Source organism: Meles meles, chromosome 4 (assembly GCF_922984935.1).
Source record: "Meles meles chromosome 4, mMelMel3.1 paternal haplotype, whole genome shotgun sequence".
NCBI classification, from domain to species: Eukaryota; Metazoa; Chordata; class Mammalia; order Carnivora; family Mustelidae; genus Meles; species Meles meles.
The window spans coordinates 116356604-116377871 of record NC_060069.1 but is presented as its reverse complement, the minus strand read 5'-3'; the positions used below and the strand labels follow the sequence as shown (position 1 = coordinate 116377871).

General features: G+C 35.2%; 2 protein-coding genes across 2 annotated transcripts; both read left to right on the top strand.

The window, feature by feature from the left end:
- The first annotated feature begins 1069 nt into the window (after nt 1-1069).
- LOC123940505 (olfactory receptor 5K4-like) lies at nt 1070-1999 on the top strand. Its single transcript, XM_046003361.1, has one exon. It carries the CDS (start codon nt 1070-1072, stop codon nt 1997-1999), a length of 930 nt encoding a protein of 309 aa, XP_045859317.1.
- A 10924-nt stretch (nt 2000-12923) lies between these two features.
- On the top strand, nt 12924-13853 carry LOC123940472 (olfactory receptor 5K1-like). The gene has a single exon (XM_046003317.1). It carries the CDS (start codon nt 12924-12926, stop codon nt 13851-13853), a length of 930 nt encoding a protein of 309 aa, XP_045859273.1.
- Nucleotides 13854-21268: the final 7415 nt, after the last annotated feature.

The window sequence follows — 21268 nt, the reverse complement described above, 5'->3', positions numbered from 1 at the left end:
CTTTTTAGCAATTTTTGGAAGAAAAGAAAAGTCATTTTAGCATTCTTTAAAACCCAAGTTTCTTGTTATATTGTGGTTGCTAACCTATACTAAATATAAATTTAGTGATCATTGAATTTTAATAAATCTGTAGTGGATTAGGAGTAAATAATGAGTTTATAAACACAAATAATCATATAATAAATGTAAAATCTTCATGGGATTCACAAAAACAAGAACATTGTTTTCTACAGAAGTATAAAGGAATACAAAATTGGTATTTATCATGAGGAAGATAAACATTCTGAAGGGGGACTTGGTAGCCAAATCTCATAATATTAGATACGCACGTAAGACACTTAAAACTAGAAAGTATTAGTAATAATTAAGAATAATAATTTATTGGTGGAGTGCGTCATAACCTCTATAGGAGTAGGATCTAGAATGTATTGAAATAAATACAAAAACAGTATCAACAGTATCAAAATTAACTTACTAAAAAATTTTTAAATGTTCTATATTTTACCCCATTTTAGGGACTGAATAGGTATTAAAATATCCCTTGGTAAGCTTCTCTGTGAAGGAATACTAAGCTGGAGAAATCATTTTTAAAACCCACTGTGATTCTGTTAAATTTTTAAAATAATACACTTAGACATTTCAAATGTCTAAAATAATTTATTTCCAAACATTACATCAACCCAATAGGATAGTAGTTAAAATGTGTCTATTATTTTATTTTCTTGGAGAAAAAGACACCATAAGAAAATGTCTTCTAATTTTGGAAATGCCAAATTATATATACTGACCAGGAATTTGTACATTAACACTGGATAATTTATGCAGAAAACACCTTTCTGTCCTGAAAATTCACACAGTCATTTTTAGATGATCACTGTGTATATGATCTCTGATACTTTTCTTCTTGTAGTCTAGACCTACTGTTTGTGTGCTAGTTTGTTAAAACAGCACAGGATGATTTAAAAACGCTTCTTTCTTTTTGTAAATGCAAAATTAGAGGGGAGAATAAACACACTCTAATTTAGAATTTCATTTCTCTATAATTTCTGTCTCAGTTGAGAAGCCAGGAATGGCTAAGGAAAATCAATCCTTGACAACAGAGTTTATCCTCATAGGGTTTACAGATCAGCCAGTGCTGAAGATTCTTCTGTTTTTAGTGTTTGTTGCCATTTATTTGATCACCATGGTGGGAAATCTTGGCCTGGTGGTATTGATTTTTATGGAGCGTCGTCTTCACACACCAATGTACATCTTTCTGGGCAATCTGGCTCTGATGGATTCCTGTTGTTCCTGTGCCATTACCCCCAAAATGCTGGAGGACTTCTTTTTGAAGGACAGAATGATTTCCCTTTATGAATGCATGGCACAATTTTATTTTCTCTGCTTTGCTGAAACTTCAGATTGCTTTCTCCTGGCAGCAATGGCCTATGATCGCTATGTGGCCATATGCAGTCCACTGCAGTACTACACCATGATGTCAAAGAAACTCTGCATTCAGATGGCTACAGGGATCTTCATAGCTAGTAATCTGCATTCCATGATCCATGTAGGGCTTCTACTAAGGTTAACGTTCTGCAGGTCTAATCAAATTGATCACTTTTTTTGTGATATTCTTCCACTCTATAGACTCTCCTGTACTGACCCTTATATCAATGAACTAATGATCTATATTTTTTCAATGCCAATTCAAATCTTAACCATTGCCATTGTCTTTGTCTCTTATATCTGCATCCTTTTCACCATTTTCAAAATGAAGTCCAAAGAAGGGAGAGGTAAAGCTTTTTCTACCTGTGCATCCCACTTTCTATCTGTTTCAATATTTTACATTTGTCTTCTCATGTATATTCGACCATTTGAAGAAGGGGATAAAGATATTCCAGTGGCAGTTTTTTATACAATAGTAATTCCTTTATTAAACCCTTTTATTTATAGTCTAAGAAACAAGGAGGTTCTAAGTTTTCTTAAAAAATGTATGAAGAATAATAATATTGTTAAATAAACTTCATCTTCTATGGAAAATTTATTTTAATTTATAAAAATGTTTTATAGAGAAGGGACAAAGAAAAAGAAAACTGTTTTTATATAAAATATTAATCTCTAAATCATTAGACTGTTTTTCTCAAAGATATATGAATATAATTTCAAAATTGTTTGGCAAGTCTTACTGCACATTCCACCATTACCAGAGCAAATCAGGAGAACACTCAATAGTAACTTCCATTACCAACTCTTTCTTTTTAATTTAATTTTATTTTTTTATTTGATTATTTACAGCATAACAGTGTTCATTGTTTTGGCATCACACCCAGTGCTCCATGCAGTACGTGCCCTCCCTGTTACCCACCACCTGGTTCCTCAACCTCCCACCCCCCGCCCGCCCCTTCAAAACCCTCTGGTTGTTTTTCAGAGTCCATAGTCTCTCATGGTTCATCTCCCCTTCCAGTTTCCCTCAACTTCCTCTCCTCTCCATCTCCCCATTTCCTCCATGTTATTTGTTATGCTCCACAAATAAGTGAAACCATATGATACTTGACTCTCTCTGCTTGACTTATTTCGCTCAGCATAATCTCTTCCAGTCCCGTCCATGTTGCTACAAAAGTTGGGTATTCATCCTTTCTGATGGAGGCATAATACTCCATTGTGTATATGGACCACATCTTCCTTATCCATTCATCCGCTGAAGGGCATCTTGTTTTTTTCCACAGTTTGGCGACCGTAGCCATTGCTGCAATAAACATTGGGGTACAGATGGCCCTTCTTTTCACTACATCTGTATCTTTGGGGTAAATACCCAGCAGTGCAATTGCAGGGTCATAGGGAAGCTCTATTCTTAATTTCTTCAGGAATCTCCACACTGTTCTCCAAAGTGGCTGCACCAACTTGCATTCCCACCAACAGTGTAAGAGGGTTCCCCGTTCTCCATATCCTCTCCAACACACGTTGTTTCCTGTCTTGCTAATTTTGGCCATTCTAACTGGTGTCAGGTGGTATCTCAATGTAGTTTTAATTTGAATCTCCCTGATGGCTAGTGATGATGAACATTTTTTCATGTGTCTGATAGTCCATTACCAACTCTTATTACCATCACTGAATTGTGTCAGGCTGTTATTCCAAACCTTAATAAACCAACATAGCATCAAATTTAAATGTCTAAATGTGTAGAAAAGTCACCCTGATTTATCTTGTCTAATTAATGGAAGATATTATATCTGATCCTATTACAATGTTTGAAACATTTAAAATTTCCTGGCAGGGAAAAAAAATGATAATTTTCTTTCAAAAACTGACATGGGAGACACACGTCAGTTAGTCTGGGAGAGAGGTTAAAATAATGAAGTCTGATCTAGATAAGATTCAAAGAATGGGGAAAAATGGAATGAGAAGGAACACTCACATAGTCACACACACATTTTGTAGGATAGTTAACAATGAATTATAACAAATTGGCTATAGTAGGTTAAGATCTACTTTAATCCATAGTATAACTAAGGTTCTTTTTTTTAAAAGGGGTCAATCATATTATGTATTACAGAATATAGAACAGCAACATACATAGTAAATACTCAATAAGCATTTAAAAACATTTTAATGAAGGTACTGCTGTGTTTTTTAATATGTTTGAGTAATTGTAAAATGTATTACTATTTTATGTGTTTATTGGTCATTTTTACTTCTACAAATTATCTGATCATGTTTTCTTTAAGTCTCGATTTTCCTCATTTATTTGTACCACTCATTACAGACAAAGATATTAAAATATAACTATTTGTGGCTAGTAATTTCTCCATGTGTTAATATTATTTTAATATATGTGTTATTTATAAATGATAAATATAATCTTATATACTCACGCTTATTAATTTTTATCTTATGTGATCCCTTACATGCTTTCTTTAGAATTTTTCTTAATCTGACATCTACTATTAACCAATATTTTTTTTCTTCTAACTCCTACCCTTTTTCCACTTCTTCCTCCTCATCGTTCATTTTTTTAATAGTTAAATTTTTTGCACTAGGCTCTTAATTCTTCCTGGAGTTTATTTAGTATATAGCATGAATTGAGGATATAACTTTATTTGACTTCTTCTTTCAAAAATAATACACAGATTAAGTTACTCAAATAAATATCCAAGGAAGACTTCTTTAGAAACCTCGCAAAATAATTCAAAAAGTTTTCTAGAAAACTAATAATCAATAAACAGGCTTGGTGTATTATGTATTAAATATATAATGAACTTCCAATAATTAAAACAATTTGGTTTTAAATCGAGAATCAGTGGCTAGATCAATGGAAAATGATTATCCAAAAGTAAACTTTCATGTAAAATAAGAACATCATAGATCAATCAGTAAATTATTTAATGAATAGTCCCAGATTAATTGATTAACCATTTATCTCTTCCATTGTGTTAACTGTATAAGTTCTATCTCATTCAGAGATATTATATAAACATAATTAATATTATTTTTCTTTTTCATACCTTAAATTTTTATACATAGTACTTTTACTCAACTGGGATTCACTTCATAATGTTGTGAAGTGAGAATTAAAGTTTTATTTTTTATGGCTAACCAGTACTTCTAAAAGTATTTATTAACTAACTCTTCCTCACTCACTGATTTTTTTATGCCTCCTTCTTTGTTCCTACACTCACATGCACGTACATACACTAAGTCTATTTCTAGTCTACCTAGTTTGCACAACAAAAACAAGAGAGCTCCGGCCCCTATATTTATATTGCAGAAGGGAAGACAGGCTTTTTTTTTTTTTAAGAGTAATTAAACTAAATTGCAATAAGTAGCAGGATTAGGGCTCTTCTGCCTCTACCCATAGTTGAAATGATAGGATTGAATAAGACTCACCCATAAGATTCTTTATTCTAGTATTTCTATTATTTTTATATGATTTCATCTATTTTTATGGATTTTTTTCCGATTTTATTTATTTTTTTCAGCGTAACAGTATTCATTGTTTTTGCACAACACCCAGTGCTCCATGCAAAACGTGCCCTCCCTATTGCCCACCACCTGTTCCCCCAACCTCCCACCCCTGACCCTTCAAAACCCTCAGGTTGTTTTTCAGAGTCCATAGTCTCTTATGGTTCGCCTCCCCTCCCCAATGTCCATAGCCCCCTCCCTCTCTCCCAATCCCACCTCCCCCCAGCAACCCCCAGTTTGTTTTGTGGGATTAAGAGTCATTTATGGTTTGTCTCCCTCCCAATCCCATCTTGTTTCATTTATTCTTCTCCTATCCCCCTAACCCCCCATGTTGCTTCTCCATGTCCTCATATCAGGGAGATCATATGATAGTTGTCTTTCTCCGATTGACTTATTTCACTAAGCATGATACGCTCTAGTTCCATCCACGTCGTCGCAAATGGCAAGATTTTTAAAAAGATTTATGTATGTATGTATGTATGTATGTTTATTTGTATGTATGTTTGTATGTATGTATTTATTTGACAGAGAGAGAGCACAGTGGCGGGAGCAGCAGAGGGAGAGAGAAAATCATTTCCCCGCTGAGCAGGGAGCCTGATGCAGGGCTCCATCCCAGAACCCAGAGATCATGAGCCAAAGGCAGATGCTTAATCCACTGGCCCACCCAGGTACCCCTATTTTTACGGCTTTAATTTCATTAATATGAAGGTGACCCAAAATGCATATTCCCAGCCCAACATCGTCCCTAATTTCCAAACTTAGTTATTCAATTGCCAAGCAGGACATAGTAATTTGAATGTTTCAAAGACATCTCAAATTTAAATGATCAAAAAGCCACTCTAATTTGCCTATAAACATGGATATCCCTGGTCTTCTCTATCTTGATGGAGCATCCTCCAACTAGTTTGGCAAAGAAGAAATTAGCAGAAATCTTGCATCTCTCTCTGCTTTCACATTGAACATTTCACATAATCTATCAGTTCTATCTCAGAAATATACCTGACATGTGTCCACATCCTTCCATTTATAGTAATTCTCACACACTATGCTTCTATCATCTCTCACTGAATAATATCAGTGGCTTCAACTCTCACTGCTGTTAGTCCTTTTATTTCATTTTAATTTTCATTCAGGAACCAATATTTAAAATAGTATCACAAAATGCATTCCAAAGACTACAGTCTTCTGCCCACATGACCTTGTGATTTTCTTTCTTTTCTTTTTTTTTTTTTTTGCTCAACACCTTTTTCATTTTATTTATTTTTTCAATGTAACAGTATTCATTGTTTTTGCACAACACCCAGTGCTCCATGCAAAACGTGCCCTCCCCATTACCCACCACCTGTTCCCCCAACCTCCCACCCCTGACCCTTCAAAACCCTCAGGTTGCCCCAACCTCCCACCCCTGACCCTTCAAAACCCTCAGGTTGTTTTTCAGAGTACATAGTCTCTTATGGTTCGCCTCCCCTCCCCAATGTCCATAGCCCGCTCCCCCTCTCCCAATCCCACCTCCCCCCAGCAACCCCCAGTTTGTTTTGTGAGATTAAGAGTCATTTATGGTTTGTCTCCCTCCTGTAGCAACTGGTTTGAGATATTAAAACAAAACAAAACCCAGACTCTCAGATGGAGATATGCGTGTAGAAATTTGTTGAAGAATGCTCTCAGGCTCCATAATTATTGATGTATTGAAGGAAGTAACATTGGACAGAAAGTTGAGTTGACTATAGTCACAAAAAAGACCTTAGCCAATCTGGTAAAGAAGTGGGGATTTGGGTTCTCCCATCAAAGTTTCCAAGTCTAAGGCAGAGACCTGGAATTTACACTTTCCATGGAACAGTCATTAACAGTATTTAGCAGCAATACATCTTGGCTTGCCCCAATATACCAAGCTAATTATCTAAGAACCAACATGGCCTTTGAGGTCAGACATGTGAGATGAGGGCAAGAGGTCAGTGCAATGGTGGAGGATGACGCAGAGGTCTGGGTTACCTATTTGGGCAACCTACTGTATTCTCAGGCTCTGTTCATGACAGATCCTTGCATGTGCTTTTTTATCTTCTAGTGAATTTCTCCTGGGCCCGCTCAATCTTATACTTATTTGTCTGACAAAGTCCAGCTCATGAAGGCAATTCTGGCCTCTTGGTCATGTGATGTCCCAAGGTTAGAATCTCTTCCTCTAGCAAGGTTCATAGCACAACAGGAAGTTATTTTTTGAATATTTTATAATTCTCTCCTAAAGAGAATAAAGTCTTGTTCTGAAACCAAAAGGGTGTATGTTATGGTTCTCTTATCAGTTTCCCCTAAACTCTAACATTGGATATTCTTTTTTTTTTTTTTTTTTAGATTTTATTTATTTGACAGAGATCACAAGTAGGCAGAGAGGCAGGCAGAGAGAGAGAGGAAGGGAAGCAGGCTCCCTGCTGAGCAAAGAGCCCGATGCAGGGCTCGATCCCAGGACCCTGAGATCATGACCTGAGCCGAAGGCAGAGGCTTTAACCCACTGAGCCACCCAGGTGCCTAATATTGGATATTCTAAACCAGTTTATTTCCATAAACTCCAACTCAGATATTTCTAATATTATTGGTCTGCTCAGTCAGTGTGAACCTGCTGAAAAAAGCTTTCTTGTTCTGAGACCCACTCAAATCTTGCACTCTTCTCCCACTTGAGCAGATCTATCTGTGTGTAGTAACTTTTCAACTTTGTAAGACATTAAGAGATGTTTGGAAACAAATTCAAACAAGTGTTTGAATTGCTGTATCACAGTGCTAAGCTATAATTTAAATAATCCATAAGTCACATTTTTCTGAATAGGATTATTAATTAATAATAGTGTTAGTGGGGAGTAAACAATGTTTTAAATCTATGAATACATAAAACTAAACATTTTAATACCATTTCTTTAGTCCATTTTTTAAATTCCTTTTCTCGTGTTTTATAGTACATAATAATTTAGTATAGTGGTACATCTATGTAATTTGTAGGTAAGAATATATATATTTAGAACATACTACCAGTGATCTTATTAATACGAATGTACACCAAATGGTTTCAAATATCTTCTCTTGTGAAGCCATCAGCAGATGAAAGATAGGTGAAAACACAAAAAAAGATGAGATAATATGGGGAAAACTCTAGAATGAAAGCAGAGGGAGGTCAAGGATACAATCAAAAAGAAGCATCATTCAGGGCAAAGAGGGAACATGACTGAGTGTAAACACTGAACTGGAACAATCAAAAGAAGACAAAAGCAGAGAGGATTACCAAAAGAAGACATAGAAGACTTCATAGTACCAACCACTGTATTTGGTTAGGAATATAATTAAATATTGTTCAGGGTTGACATTTAAAGTTGGTTGTGGCCTTGGAGAGAGAAGGGTTTAGTGAATTGGTAGGGCAGAGAAAATAAATGGGAAGGATTCAAATAAGACAATTTCCAATCTATTTTCCTATTCTTTTTATATTACCTGTTGTGTCTCCTTGTATCATGTATGAATAAACTTCAGCCACTCTAGTTTACTGTCCTTTTTATAAAAATTAGATCTGACTCCTCTTAAAGTCCAGGCTTTTATACATGGTTCCCCCAGTCTACTGCTTTTCCTCATGTTCTTCCCCAATTCTTAACCTGCCTATCCTGTAAAGTTATCTGAAATTATACTTCCACTGGGAAGCATTCCTTTCTTCTTCCAGGTCACCATTCATTTCCCTCACTATATTTTTACATAACATGTTTACACTTCTTTTATATTACAGCCTAAATTTCAAACTAGTTAACAATGTAAGTGCCTTTCTTTCTGCCCACTAGATGATGACCTTCTTGTCAGGAGTCATATATAAAAACTAAGAACTTATCTCCACCATTTTCACATCCTGTGCACATATTTCTCATAGTCTTTTCCAATACCCTTCATGTTGAAAGTACTTGATAAAAGTTACACAGAATGGAAATGTTAGCAGATAATGCAGCAAGATCTAGCTCAGTTTGTTGTCAGTTTCTCAAAAAGATGCATGACATGATTGGTGATTTAATATGTAGTCAAGACTATTACAGTCAAGACACATATGAGTCACACTTGATACAGTGGTGAAAGCATTATAAAAGCAGCTAGATATCATGTAAATCAAGAAAAGAAAATATCAATTCTGTTTAAGGACCTAGGAAAGTCCTCATGAAGGAGATCTGATTTGAGATCAAGGACAAGTAGTTTTGATAAGGAAGGAAAGAAAGAAGGAGATTTAGATGAGGGAAGTATAATAAGTGAATTAGCTGAAGCACAAAAGAGCAGTGAAGAGATGCACATGACCAAGTGCCCTGACCTAAGAGGAAGAAAGGAAGGGGATAGATAAGATGGCTGACTGTGGAGCATCTGGAATATCAAAATAAGAAAAAATGAATTTGGTTTAAAAACCATAAGAGACCATTGCAAATTCCTGAGCAGTAGAGTATCATTTTTTTAATTCATTCAACAAATATGTGTTAAGCACTACAAAGTACCACTGTTGAAGGCATTAGAAATGAAGGAATGATAATTGTCTTTCTCTGACTTATTTCACTTAGCATAATACCTTCTAGTTCCATCCACATCATTGCAAATGGCAAGTTTTCAGGGTTTTTATGGCTGCATAGTATTCCATATGATCTTTCTGATATGAGGAATTTGAGAGACAGGTGGGGGGTTGTTGGGGGAGGGGAGGGGGAAAAATGAGACAAGATGGGACAGGAGATAGAGACAAACCTTAAGAGACTCTTAATCTCAGGAAAAAAACTGAGGGTTGCTGGGGGTTGGGGGGGATAGGGTGAATGGTTTATGACATTGGGGAGAATATGTGCTATGGTGAGTGCTGTGAATTGTGTAAAATTGATGATTCACAGACCTGTACCCCTGAAGCAAATAATACATTATATGATAATAAAATAAAAAAAGAAAAGAAAAGAAAAAGAAATTAAGGAATGAACATCCCAGAGAAATCCCTTCCATGTTATGTCTATAGCAAATGGAACAAGTGACTGCTTATAGACATGATCTACGTATGGTATTTTTATTAAATATACACTATATTTATATTATTAGTAGAGTGAAGGCGGAAAAGAGGGTAAGAAAGATAAAGGAATTGGGGTGAACTGAAAAGAACAGAGAACAACTCAGTAAATCATATGTGGGGCTAAAGGGTAACAGCAACGTTTCCAAGGGTTTTGCAATACATGGGGAAAAATTCAACTCAGAGTGAAGGTGTTGATGAGCCAGCTAACCCTACTACAACTTTTGGTCTCCTCTCTAAATGCTCATCATCTTTCATAAACCCTATTAATCTCTCCAGTAACTGTCCAAACTGACCTGAGACTCTCTTTTGCTCATTTTATGTTTATATGCACAGGATAATGAATAGAATTCTAAAAATGATGTCAGTTACATAAGAAATCAGGAAGATAGGGGCGCCTGGGTGGCTCAGTGGGTTAAGCCTCTGCCTTCAGCTCAGGTCATGATCTCAGGGTTCTGGGATCGAGCCCCGCATCGGGCTCTCTGCTCAGCGGGGAGCCTGCTTCCTCCTGTCTCTCTGCCTGCCTCTCTGCCTATTTGTGACTTCTGTCTGTCAAATAAATAAATAAAATCTTTTAAAAAAAGAAATCAGGAAGATAATATCAAATGACCTAGTGACTTTAACTAAGGTCATTTATTTTAACCTCATTGTCTCACAGGTTATCTTTAATATGTCACAGAGTTAATATGCTTTGGGTACTGTATCTCCCCATAGAAATCCACTGTCATTGTAGAGAAGTCCCATAAGCATTTGATTGAAAATTTAAGTTTGCATTGTAAGGAACATAATTATTGACACTGAACTATTAGTAGTCTTCCAGATTTACATTCTTTTAATCCCAAATATTTTTGAGACCGGAATTTATATCCTGAAATTTTACAAGACTTAACACCATTAAAAAAAAGGCAATGTGATGTTATAAAACTCTTCAACATTCAGGTAAAGGAAGTATTCAAATTTATCTTTACCTTTACTATTAGCACCCATAATTATTTATTTATCTGAATTAAGTAGCATTTTTTCATTGTTCTCAGATTTCAAATTCTCACCTAAGTCTTCCCACAACTGAAGGCTATGGTAAATTAGCATGAGATTTAAACTGAGTTCATGCTGATCTTTTCTGATTATAAAGTAAAATTTCAAAATGTACAGGTAAGAATACAGCTTAATTCTGTTAAATAATCCAGAAAGTACATTGAAAGTTACTTCTAACATAGCTGAATAATTAAATGGTTTATATTTAATATTTTAAGACAAGAAAATAAAACATTCAACCTGTGCCTTCATTTTGATGTTTCAATTACAGAAAAATAAACATATTTTGACCATAGAATCTACATAATTAGATTGGTCAGTATATCCTAATGGATCACTAAGTAATGATAGAAGATAGACTTTGAAAGAAAACAAAATTTGTTCTCAAAAATAATATTTTTAACTTTTTTTTTGTATACTCATTTGACAGAGAGAGAGACAGAGAGTGAAAGGAAGGGGAGAGGTAGTGGGAAAGGAAGAAGCAGACTCCCCACTGAGCTGGGAGCCAGACATGGGGCTCAATCCCAGGATCTGGATGTCATGACTTGACCCAAAGGCAGATGCTTAATCATCTGAGCCACCCAGGAGTCCCATCTCAAAAATCATATTAAGATTAAAGGTTTTTCCCCTTTGCTAAGTGTTACAAAACTAAAATATACAGGCAAGCAGGCAAGCTTATTTTTTTAGCTTTTAAACTACTGTGATATACTTCAGAAAATCTTATATAAGTTTCTTAGGAAATAAGAAAATAGTAGATGGGTTAATTCGGATTAGAGAATGATACATAATGTTTTTAATGATAAATTTTGAAGAATTTCCTTTGTAGGCTATTCTTCAAGATAAGCAGTCTCAATTTTCAGAAACCAAAGCAGTCACTAAGGATCAGTGGTAGTATACTGACAAGTTCACCTATCTCAGGTGTTTGAAGCTAGGACTGGAATCAATACTTTTTTCTCTATAGCATTAAATAACTTATAATAAGTATAGGTCACAGCTTAACTCAAATGTCTACAATTCTAATAAGGAAACTGTATATGCATATATGAGGGAAAAAAGCCATGTAGATTATGCACAAGCAACTCTAGATTGTGTTGGGTATATAGGATATGCTTGAGAATCAATGAAATGATTGAATCATTGAAGTGAAAATCAATGTGGTCTGGAGAATTTAGTTTAAACTTTCTTAAGTAGCATTATATGTAAACATTATATGTATGCATAAACATATATGTAAGCATTACATGTATGCTTTACATAAAGAAAGAAGGGATTTAGAAATCTGGGCAAAAATCAACAGGAATGATGGCATGGACAGAGCTAATACTAGGGAAAGGGATGAGAAGAGGTGAAAATATATAGATATTTATTTCCTTGGATATTCCAAGTGATTTTCTCTGAAGGTGAGGATCCTATTTTTAATCCTTTGTGATCTTCATACAATTCCTAAGATATAAATTTAATATCTGTTTAATGTTATTTTCAAGCATTCACTCCACTGGAAGAGTACATGAAAGCTTTTTGCTCAGTTAAAAAATGTGAAATGTGAAAATGGATTGTAAATTTAAGGATCTTTAATACAAAAACTGACACTGAAATATTTTCCAACAATGGACCAAATATAGGAATGATAGATTTACACTACTTATGCATGAATTCATAAAGATAAACCTTATCCACTGTAAGCATTCTTCTTGGAATTACAAAAATATTCATGGGAATACTGATTTACAGAGTAGAGGTTATAAAGTTGGCATTTTAGGGGAATGTGTGTGCCTGTATCCAGAGATACTAAGGGAAGTTTAAAGAAGCTCCTCTCTTTTTTGTAAAAAGAAAAATTTGGAAGGAAAGTCATACACACTTTAAATTAGAATCTTATATCTCCAGAATTCCTATCTCAACAGAGAAGGTGAATATGACTGAGGATAACTACTCCTTGATCACTGAATTTATCCTCATAGGATTTACAGATCACCCAGAGTTGAAGAGCCTCCTATTTGTGGTGTTTCTCACTATCTATGTGATCACTATGGTGGGGAATCTTGGCCTGGTGACATTGATTTTTATGGAGGGTCGTCTTCACACACCAATGTACATCTTCCTGGGCAACCTGGCACTGATGGATTCCTGTTGTTCCTGTGCCATTACCCCCAAAATGTTAGAGAACTTCTTTTCTAAGGACAGAATGATTTCCCTTTATGAATGTATTGCACAGTTTTATTTTTTCTCCCTTGCTGAAACTGTAGACTGCTTTCTCCTGGCAGCAATGGCCTATGATCGCTATGTGGCCATATGCAACCCACTGCAGTACCACACCATGATGTCAAAGAAACTCTGCATTCAGATGACCACAGGGGTCTACATAGCTGGAAACCTTCATTCCATGATTCATATAGGATTCCTCTTTAGGTTAACTTTCTGTGGGTCAAATCAAATTAATCACTTTTTTTGTGATGTTTTTCCATTATACAGACTTTCCTGTGTTGACCCTTATGTCAATGAAATGGTACTATTTATCTTTTCAGGCTCAATTCAAGTCTTCACCATTGCCAGTGTCTTAATATCTTACCTCTACATTCTCTCTACTATTTTCAAAATGAAATCTAAAGAGGGAAGAGGCAAAGCCTTATCTACTTGTGCATCTCACTTTCTCTCTGTCTCAATATTCTATGGTTCTCTTCTCTTTGTGTACCTTCGCCCACATTCAGTTAAAGAAGAGGATGAAGATATACCTGGTGCTGTTTTTTATACTCTAGTGATCCCTTTATTAAATCCTCTTATTTATAGTCTAAGAAATAAGGAAGTAATAAAAGCTATGAAAAAAATTATAAAGAATATTTTATAACATTCTAAAAGAAATATCCACCTCTGTGGAAAATTAATTTAAATTTGAAAAAATGTTTTTTAAATCATGGAATGTTGGGAAAGTAGAAGAGAGCCACTTTGTACCTAAAATATTCAATTACTAAAACATGATAGTATAGGAGTCAAATTAGTAAGTTCAGCAAGGAGAGATTCTGCTACAATGTTTTCCAAAATCTAAGCCACTACCTTCCAGTAACAATGAACTAAATAATTTTTCTTCAGGTTATAAACTGTTTCACAAAGAAATTAGTTAAACTATTAACTTTGTTTCAAAGAGTATTGAGTTATAATTTTCAATAAATATAACACTAGGAATAGAAGTCAGTGTGTATAAAGATCACCTCCATATAATATTGTTGACAAATTTCTGGAATTCCAAAGCAAACTCTGGCATATCCCAGGTTCTCAAGAATTAATCCCTGATCAAGCAATACCATCTGTCAGAAGTAAACTGTATATATTTGATTCTTAATTTTCTTTGAGTTTATTCAAGAGAATGTATTTGAATATTAGTATACACAGAATATTCTCAAATCAATATTTTCTCAAATCAAAATCTCAAATCAAATCCTTGAAAGTGGAAATTTTGTTATATATCTTTTACCACCATTAAAAAATATTAAAAACAAGAATATTAATAAAATGTATAATAAAAAAGACTATTTTCATCTTTAGTGTTAGTTAATTTTATTCTCAAGTTCTCTGAAATACCATATCTGTACACTGGTGATTTATCAATCTGTAATTAAAATAGTTGATACTTATGGATTTTATATCCACATGGATTTGGATATTTTCACATACTTTGATGAGGTGTTTCAAAAATGAAATGTAATCTTGAATACATTAAATTAAAAGTTTTTTTCCTCTGATATTACTTATCTTGTTTGTTATCAGGAATTCCACCAACTTAACTCCAGTGTAAGTTACTGATACATTCACAACATTAACAAAAAGTTGGAGATGGTGTAAAGCATAAATAAGGCACAAATTAGTGAAAATTGTAAATACCTAAACAAAAATATTTATTGGTCATTTAAATATGCAAATATGACAGAAAAAATTAATTTACTGAGGACATGTTATTTGCTAGGAACGAAACTAGAACTTCCATATATATTACCTACCAATTGGTATATGATTTTGTATGGATTTTCTCAGTAAAAACCTCATACTTTGAAACAATGAGTGGCTTGCTCAAGTTCAATCAGGTAATTCAGATTGAGCTAGAATTTGTATCAATGCTGCTTGGGAGCTTAGGAAATGGAGATCCTTGTCACCTAGGGTATTTAGTCCCTATGCAGAATCAGAAGTAAGATGTACCTTAAAAATAATTTTTAAAAAATGATGTTTGGAGGAAAAAAGATATAACAGTCAATGTTTATGGAAATAAGTGTGACACTGGGAACTGGGACGAAGGAGGTGAACCATGGACAGAGTCAGAAAGCTGACAAAACTCTTGTTAAAAGCTGTTGTGGAAAGAAGAGCCATCTGTACCCCAATGTTATAGCAGCAATGGCCACGGTGGCCAAACTGTGGAAAGAACCAAGATGCCCTTCAGCGGATGAATGGATAAGGAATATGTGGTCCATATACACAATGGAGTATTATGCCTCCATCAGAAAGGATGAATACCCAACTTTTGTAGCAACTTGGACAGGACTGGAAGAGATTATACTGAGTGAAATAAGTCAAGCAAAGATAGTCAAGTATCATATGGTCTCACTTATTTGTGGAGCATAACAAAGAACATGGAGGACATGGGGAGATAGAGAGGAGAAGAGAGTTGAAGGAAATTGGAAGGGGAGATGAACCATGAGAGACTATGGACTCTGAAAAACAACCTGCGGGTTTTGAAGGGGCGGGGGGTGGGAGGTTGGGGAACCAGGTGGTAGGTAATAGGGAGGGCACGTATTGCATGGAGCACTGGGTGTGGTGCAAAAACAATGAATACCGGGGTGCCTGGGTGGCTCAGTGGGCTAAAGCCTCTGCCTTCAGCTCAGGTCATGATCCCAGGGTCTTGGGATCAAGCCCCACATCAGGCTCTCTGCTCAGCAGGGAGCCTGCTTCCCTTCCTCTCTCTCTGCCTGCCTCTCTGACTGCTTGTGGTCTCTGTCTGTCAAATAAATAAATAAAATCTTTAAAAAAAAAAAAAAAACAATGAATACTGTTGCACTGAAAAAAAATAAAATAAAATAAATAAATAAATAAATAAATAAATAAATAAATAAAAGCTGTTGTGGAATATGGGAAATAAGGGTGGAAAGGGATAAGGTTACTGAGAGTTTTAAATGCCACCCTTAAGAATCGGACTTTATCTCAAGAGGCATCAGACATTGAATACTTCCTAGAACCAGATAATAAGATTGTATTTTTTAGAAAACGAATCCGGCAATTGATTGGAATGAAGCTAGAAGCAATGAGGCTAACTGTAAGAATTCATATATTAGATGATGAGAGCTGACACTGGAGGATAAAAGGAGATGAGGGCACAGATAGAAGCAACATTTTAAAGAAAAAATAGGAAACTGTAACTACTGGATAATAAAATGAAGGCCTATCTTCTTCCTGTGAGTACCAACCTACTTATTACTAATTTCCTGTCATTAATACTTAAAAAGGTATCTAACACATCTGGCCATTTACTACCATTTCCTTTAATATATTTTAATATAATCATTTATGTTAATATGTAATGGGTTTGTTATTTTTATTTTTAAAAACAAGTCAATAAATAATTTTAATTTCATGGTTTTAATCTCTAATATTGTAAGTAGTATTAGATATAACCCACAGACATAAAGCTCTACAGGGTCCTTAACACTTTTTTAAGGGTGTAAAGGAATCTGGAAACCTGAGTTCTATGAATGCTGTTCCTTTGTAGCCACTCTCTATTTTAGGGGATATTTTTAGTTGTCAAATTCACATGCTTTGATCTCTTTCCTTTTTCCAAGCATATGACAAATTCTGTTTTTGTATTTCTGCACCACCCACTTCTAACCCTTACCAACACTGAAGCCTAGAGGTCTGTTAAAGGAAGAATCCATGACTTATTTGGGGCCAATGAGACAAAAGAGGTAATTTTCTGGAAGTTTCTGGGATATAGGCTTCCTTTGTTTTAAAAGAGATTCACCAAAAAATGTAGTCTTTCTTCCTCTGAATGCCATGTTTTGTGGATATGAAATCTGGCACAGTCTACAACCATTTTGCCTCCAAAAGAGATACCAGCCAGGAGATGAAGTCAACACACAAATGAGGGCATAGCTGAGGGAATCACAGAGAGGAAGACTTAGGGTCCTTGGAATTAACCATCTCTTTTCACTTTAAAATCCAATAGATTTTCTTACTGTTAATCTTGTTTGGAAAAAATGTTTTTATTAAAATTAGATAAATATTAATAGATATATTCATGTCTCTTGCCTCATCTCTCATTTTCTGCTTTATTTTAAATTAACTCTAAGACACTCTTTAAGCTTGCAAATAACTTTTCATCACTATCCATTTAACTACTCAGCTTTTCTATTATATTTTTTACTTTGACTTCTGTATTTTAATTTCCTATAGCCCCAATGAAAAAATGGGGAACAAAGAGGTTTCCTAATTTATCTACAGAAATATTAAGGTGGAGCACAGGGATCATATTGAGGGATCCATTCCAAATTCCATGTTCTTAACCACTAAGTCATATTGTACACAACATAGAGAAGTGAAAGTAGCAGGAGTGGAAAACTTCCAAGAAACTAAGCTGTTAAGTGGATAGAGAAACAGGGCAATGAGTCAAGAAAAATGTGAATCAATGACATTTTCCTTCAGATTTATTTTGAAAAATTTCAAACCTACAGAAAAGTTGGGAAAATGCCCATGAATTTTCTTAAGTTAAAATGATTAATTGTTAACACTGCACCACATTTGCCCAATAATCCATCTGAAAATGTATATGTGACTATACATAGCAATGAAATTATGACAGTTTACCCATAAATTCTTCAATATATACCTCAAAAGAACAAAGACATTTCCTACACTGTCATATTTTTTTTTAAAGATTTTGTTTATTAGAGAAAGAGCGAGAGAGAGAGAGCAAGCACTAGTGGGAGGGTGTAGGGTGAGGACAGGAGAGGGAGAAGCAGGCTCCCTGCTGCGCAGGGAGCCCTAGGTGAATGCAGCTTGATTCCAGGACCCCAGGATCATGACCTGAGCTAAAGGCAGACACTTAACTGACTGAGCCATCCAGGCACCCTATCATATCATTATTAACCCCAAGAAATTTAACATCACCTGTTATGGTGTTTACATTAAAATTTTTCCTAGTTTTCCCCAAATTGTCCTTCTTAGCAATTTATTTTTCATTGAGAATTCAATTAAAGGCCACTATTTGTTTTATTATCATTCCCTAACTTCCTGTAATTTAGAACAAACTTCTTGCTTTTTTTTTTCTTTTCATGACATTTAAAATTTTTAAATATTTGTGTCAGACATCATGTAAAATATCCAACCATATCTATTTTTGTGATGTTTCCTCATGATAACATTAAATTAAAAAATTTGTAAATCTATTCAAGATGGGATTGGGAGGGAGACAAACCATAAATGACTCTTAATCTCACAAAACAAACTGGGGGTTGCTGGGGGGAGGTGGGATTGGGAGAGGGGGAGGGGGCTATGGACATTGGGGAGGGTATGTGCTATCGTGAGTGCTGTGAAGTGTGTAAACCTGGCGATTCACAGACCTGTACCCCTGGGGATAAAAATACCTTATATGTTTATTAAAAAAAAAAAATTGGAAGGGGAGGCGAACCATAAGAGACTATGGACTCTGAAAAACAACCTGAGGGTTTTGAAGGGTCAGGGGTGGGAGGTTGGGGGAACAGGTGGTGGGTAATGGGGAGGGCACGTTTTGCATGGAGCACTGGGTGTTGTGCAAAAAGAATGAATACTGTTACGCTGAAAAAATAAATAAAATGGGAAAAAAAATCAAAAAAAAAATTTATAAATCACAAGTGTGTTGCTTTTTTTAATCTCATCATGAAGCCTATCATATTAGCTTGTCTTGTTAACTGAAGCTCTTCAAGATTACTTCATTAAGGTGGTACCATCAGCTCTATGATAAAGATAACATATTTCTTTGTTACAAAAATCTAATTTGTAGGGTGGTACATTGACACCATGTGAACTTCTTGTTCCCTAATAATTTTTCATCAACAGTTTTGGCATCCTATGACAATAACTTTTGAATCAATTATTATCATTGGAAGCAGAAATCTGGTGATTGTTTTTCCCCAAGTGTTCTCTGGCTGCATTTTGAGAAATAAGAACTTTACCTCAAAGAATTTTTAGCAAATTTTTAAAAAAATTTTCAAACAGTTTTGGATTTATAGAAAATAATAAAGATAGCATAGAGAATTCCCATATCTGACACACCCATTTTCCCATGTCATTAACCTCCTACCTTAGTACTTTTGTTATAATTAATGAACCAATATTGATACATTATGAAGTAAAATTCATATTTGATTCAGATTTCTATAGTTTAATCTAGTGTCCTTGCATCCAGAATCCCATTCAGTATATCACTTTATATTTAGTCATCATGTCCCTTTAGTCATCAGGCGTCTGTGATAGTTTTTTTTTGGGGGGGGGGATTCCAGCTTTTTTTATTTTTCCCCTTTTACACAAAACAAAGTAGAAGAAATAATACAAGATTAAAACTGCAAAAGTAGTTAATTGGTAGATCACATATACACAAAAAAATCCAGAGAGCAAGATAGGCTTATCTACAGTGAGGAAACACATGTAAAAATTAAGGTAGTTTGTAGTTTTCATATGAAACATTAAAAAAAAAATCAAACAAACGCTACAATGGGTGCTACTGTTTACAGCAGATTGAAGGGGAGCAAACACTTATTTAGGGACAGACACACCACAAGGTCCAGCATCAGTGCAGTAACTTCACAAAACTATATTATAGCTAGTTAATCAGAGTTTAAGAACTGTTCCCAAATGTCACATTTTCGGCCCTCAGAGGTTCATTCCTACAGATTTTAGCTATTCTAAATTTCTAGCTACCGAGAGGGAGAATGATTCTAAGACATGTTCCAAGCAGTTACAAACTCTCTGCAGACCAGAGGTCACCTATCGTCACCAAAAGTCCGCTTTCCCCAGCAGCCCTTGCGTTCTTCAGAGAGAGAGATCAAGGAAGAAAGTCAGATACCAGTCCACCAACTCCTATGCCAATCTCTGGGGACAAAAGCAGCCAGCAATTACCTTCAAATGAGAATCTGTAGAAATTCAGACTTGCCAAGTAAGGCTTTATGTCTTCATGTGAAGCGTAGCAGATGCTTTCTCATCAGTTGGCCTTTTATGGACAACTCATTCGTGAGTACTTGTTTTGATTTTTCTCACCCAGGTTAATTGAATTCTTACTTTTAGGCAACTTCCTTTAAAATAATATAGTGGTGAACTTCACCTTTTAGTACAGTTAACTGTGACTTTGGATAATTGTTCCAGTTGATCTTTGCTTTAGCTAGATACAGGCTAGTGGTCTGTGGCTACAGGAAGCTGGTTCTACTCTCTGCTTCCACAGTCTGCTTACACTGTCTGGCTTCATGAATACAGAGACCAAGTTTACCACTTCCAATTAAGAGACCAGTTAAGATTCATTCCTCATGCTGTTTCTAAACTGTAGAAGAAGAATCCTCTGGAATAAAATGAAACCAATTCCATGCCCTAGTATACATTGGTTTCTGCCTTGTGCAAAACTTAGTAATTTGTAAGAAACATTGTTCTTTCCTCCCAAATGCGGAACAGGATAGGCTTCGAGCTCGTCTCTCCTTGCTCTTAGACTTCAAGTTAGTAGATCCTTAGAAGCTTTTTAACAGCAGGCTTCTGGAAACTTGTGTTTAGGATTTTTAGCATATTTTTAATTTCAGATTTTCAGCTGACTGAAGCTAACGTATGTAATAGGTTAAGACTCAGGTCTATGACCTTCACTCCAACACCAGCCAATAAAGGACAGAAGTCTTCCTGTACTTAGTCAAGACTTACTTCAGTAGAAAATAATCTTAGCTTACTAATTTTTCAAGACCAGACTAAGCCTTTAAAGGTAAGCCTCAAGATTCTCATTGTGATAGTTTTTCTAACATTCCTTGTTTTTGAAGTCCTTGGTAAGTTTTGAGAAATATTAATCAGGCATTTTGTAGAATATTCCTCAATTGTGATTATTCTGATACTTTTTTCTCATGATTAGGTTGGGGGGATAGCTTTTTTGGGGAAAGGTCCCCGAGGTAAATCACCATTTTCATTACATCCTGTCAGTGACAAATACTGTCCTCACAACTTGTAAATCTTGATGTTGACCTTGACCACCTGGTTGAGGTAGTGTTGTTAGTTTCCTCT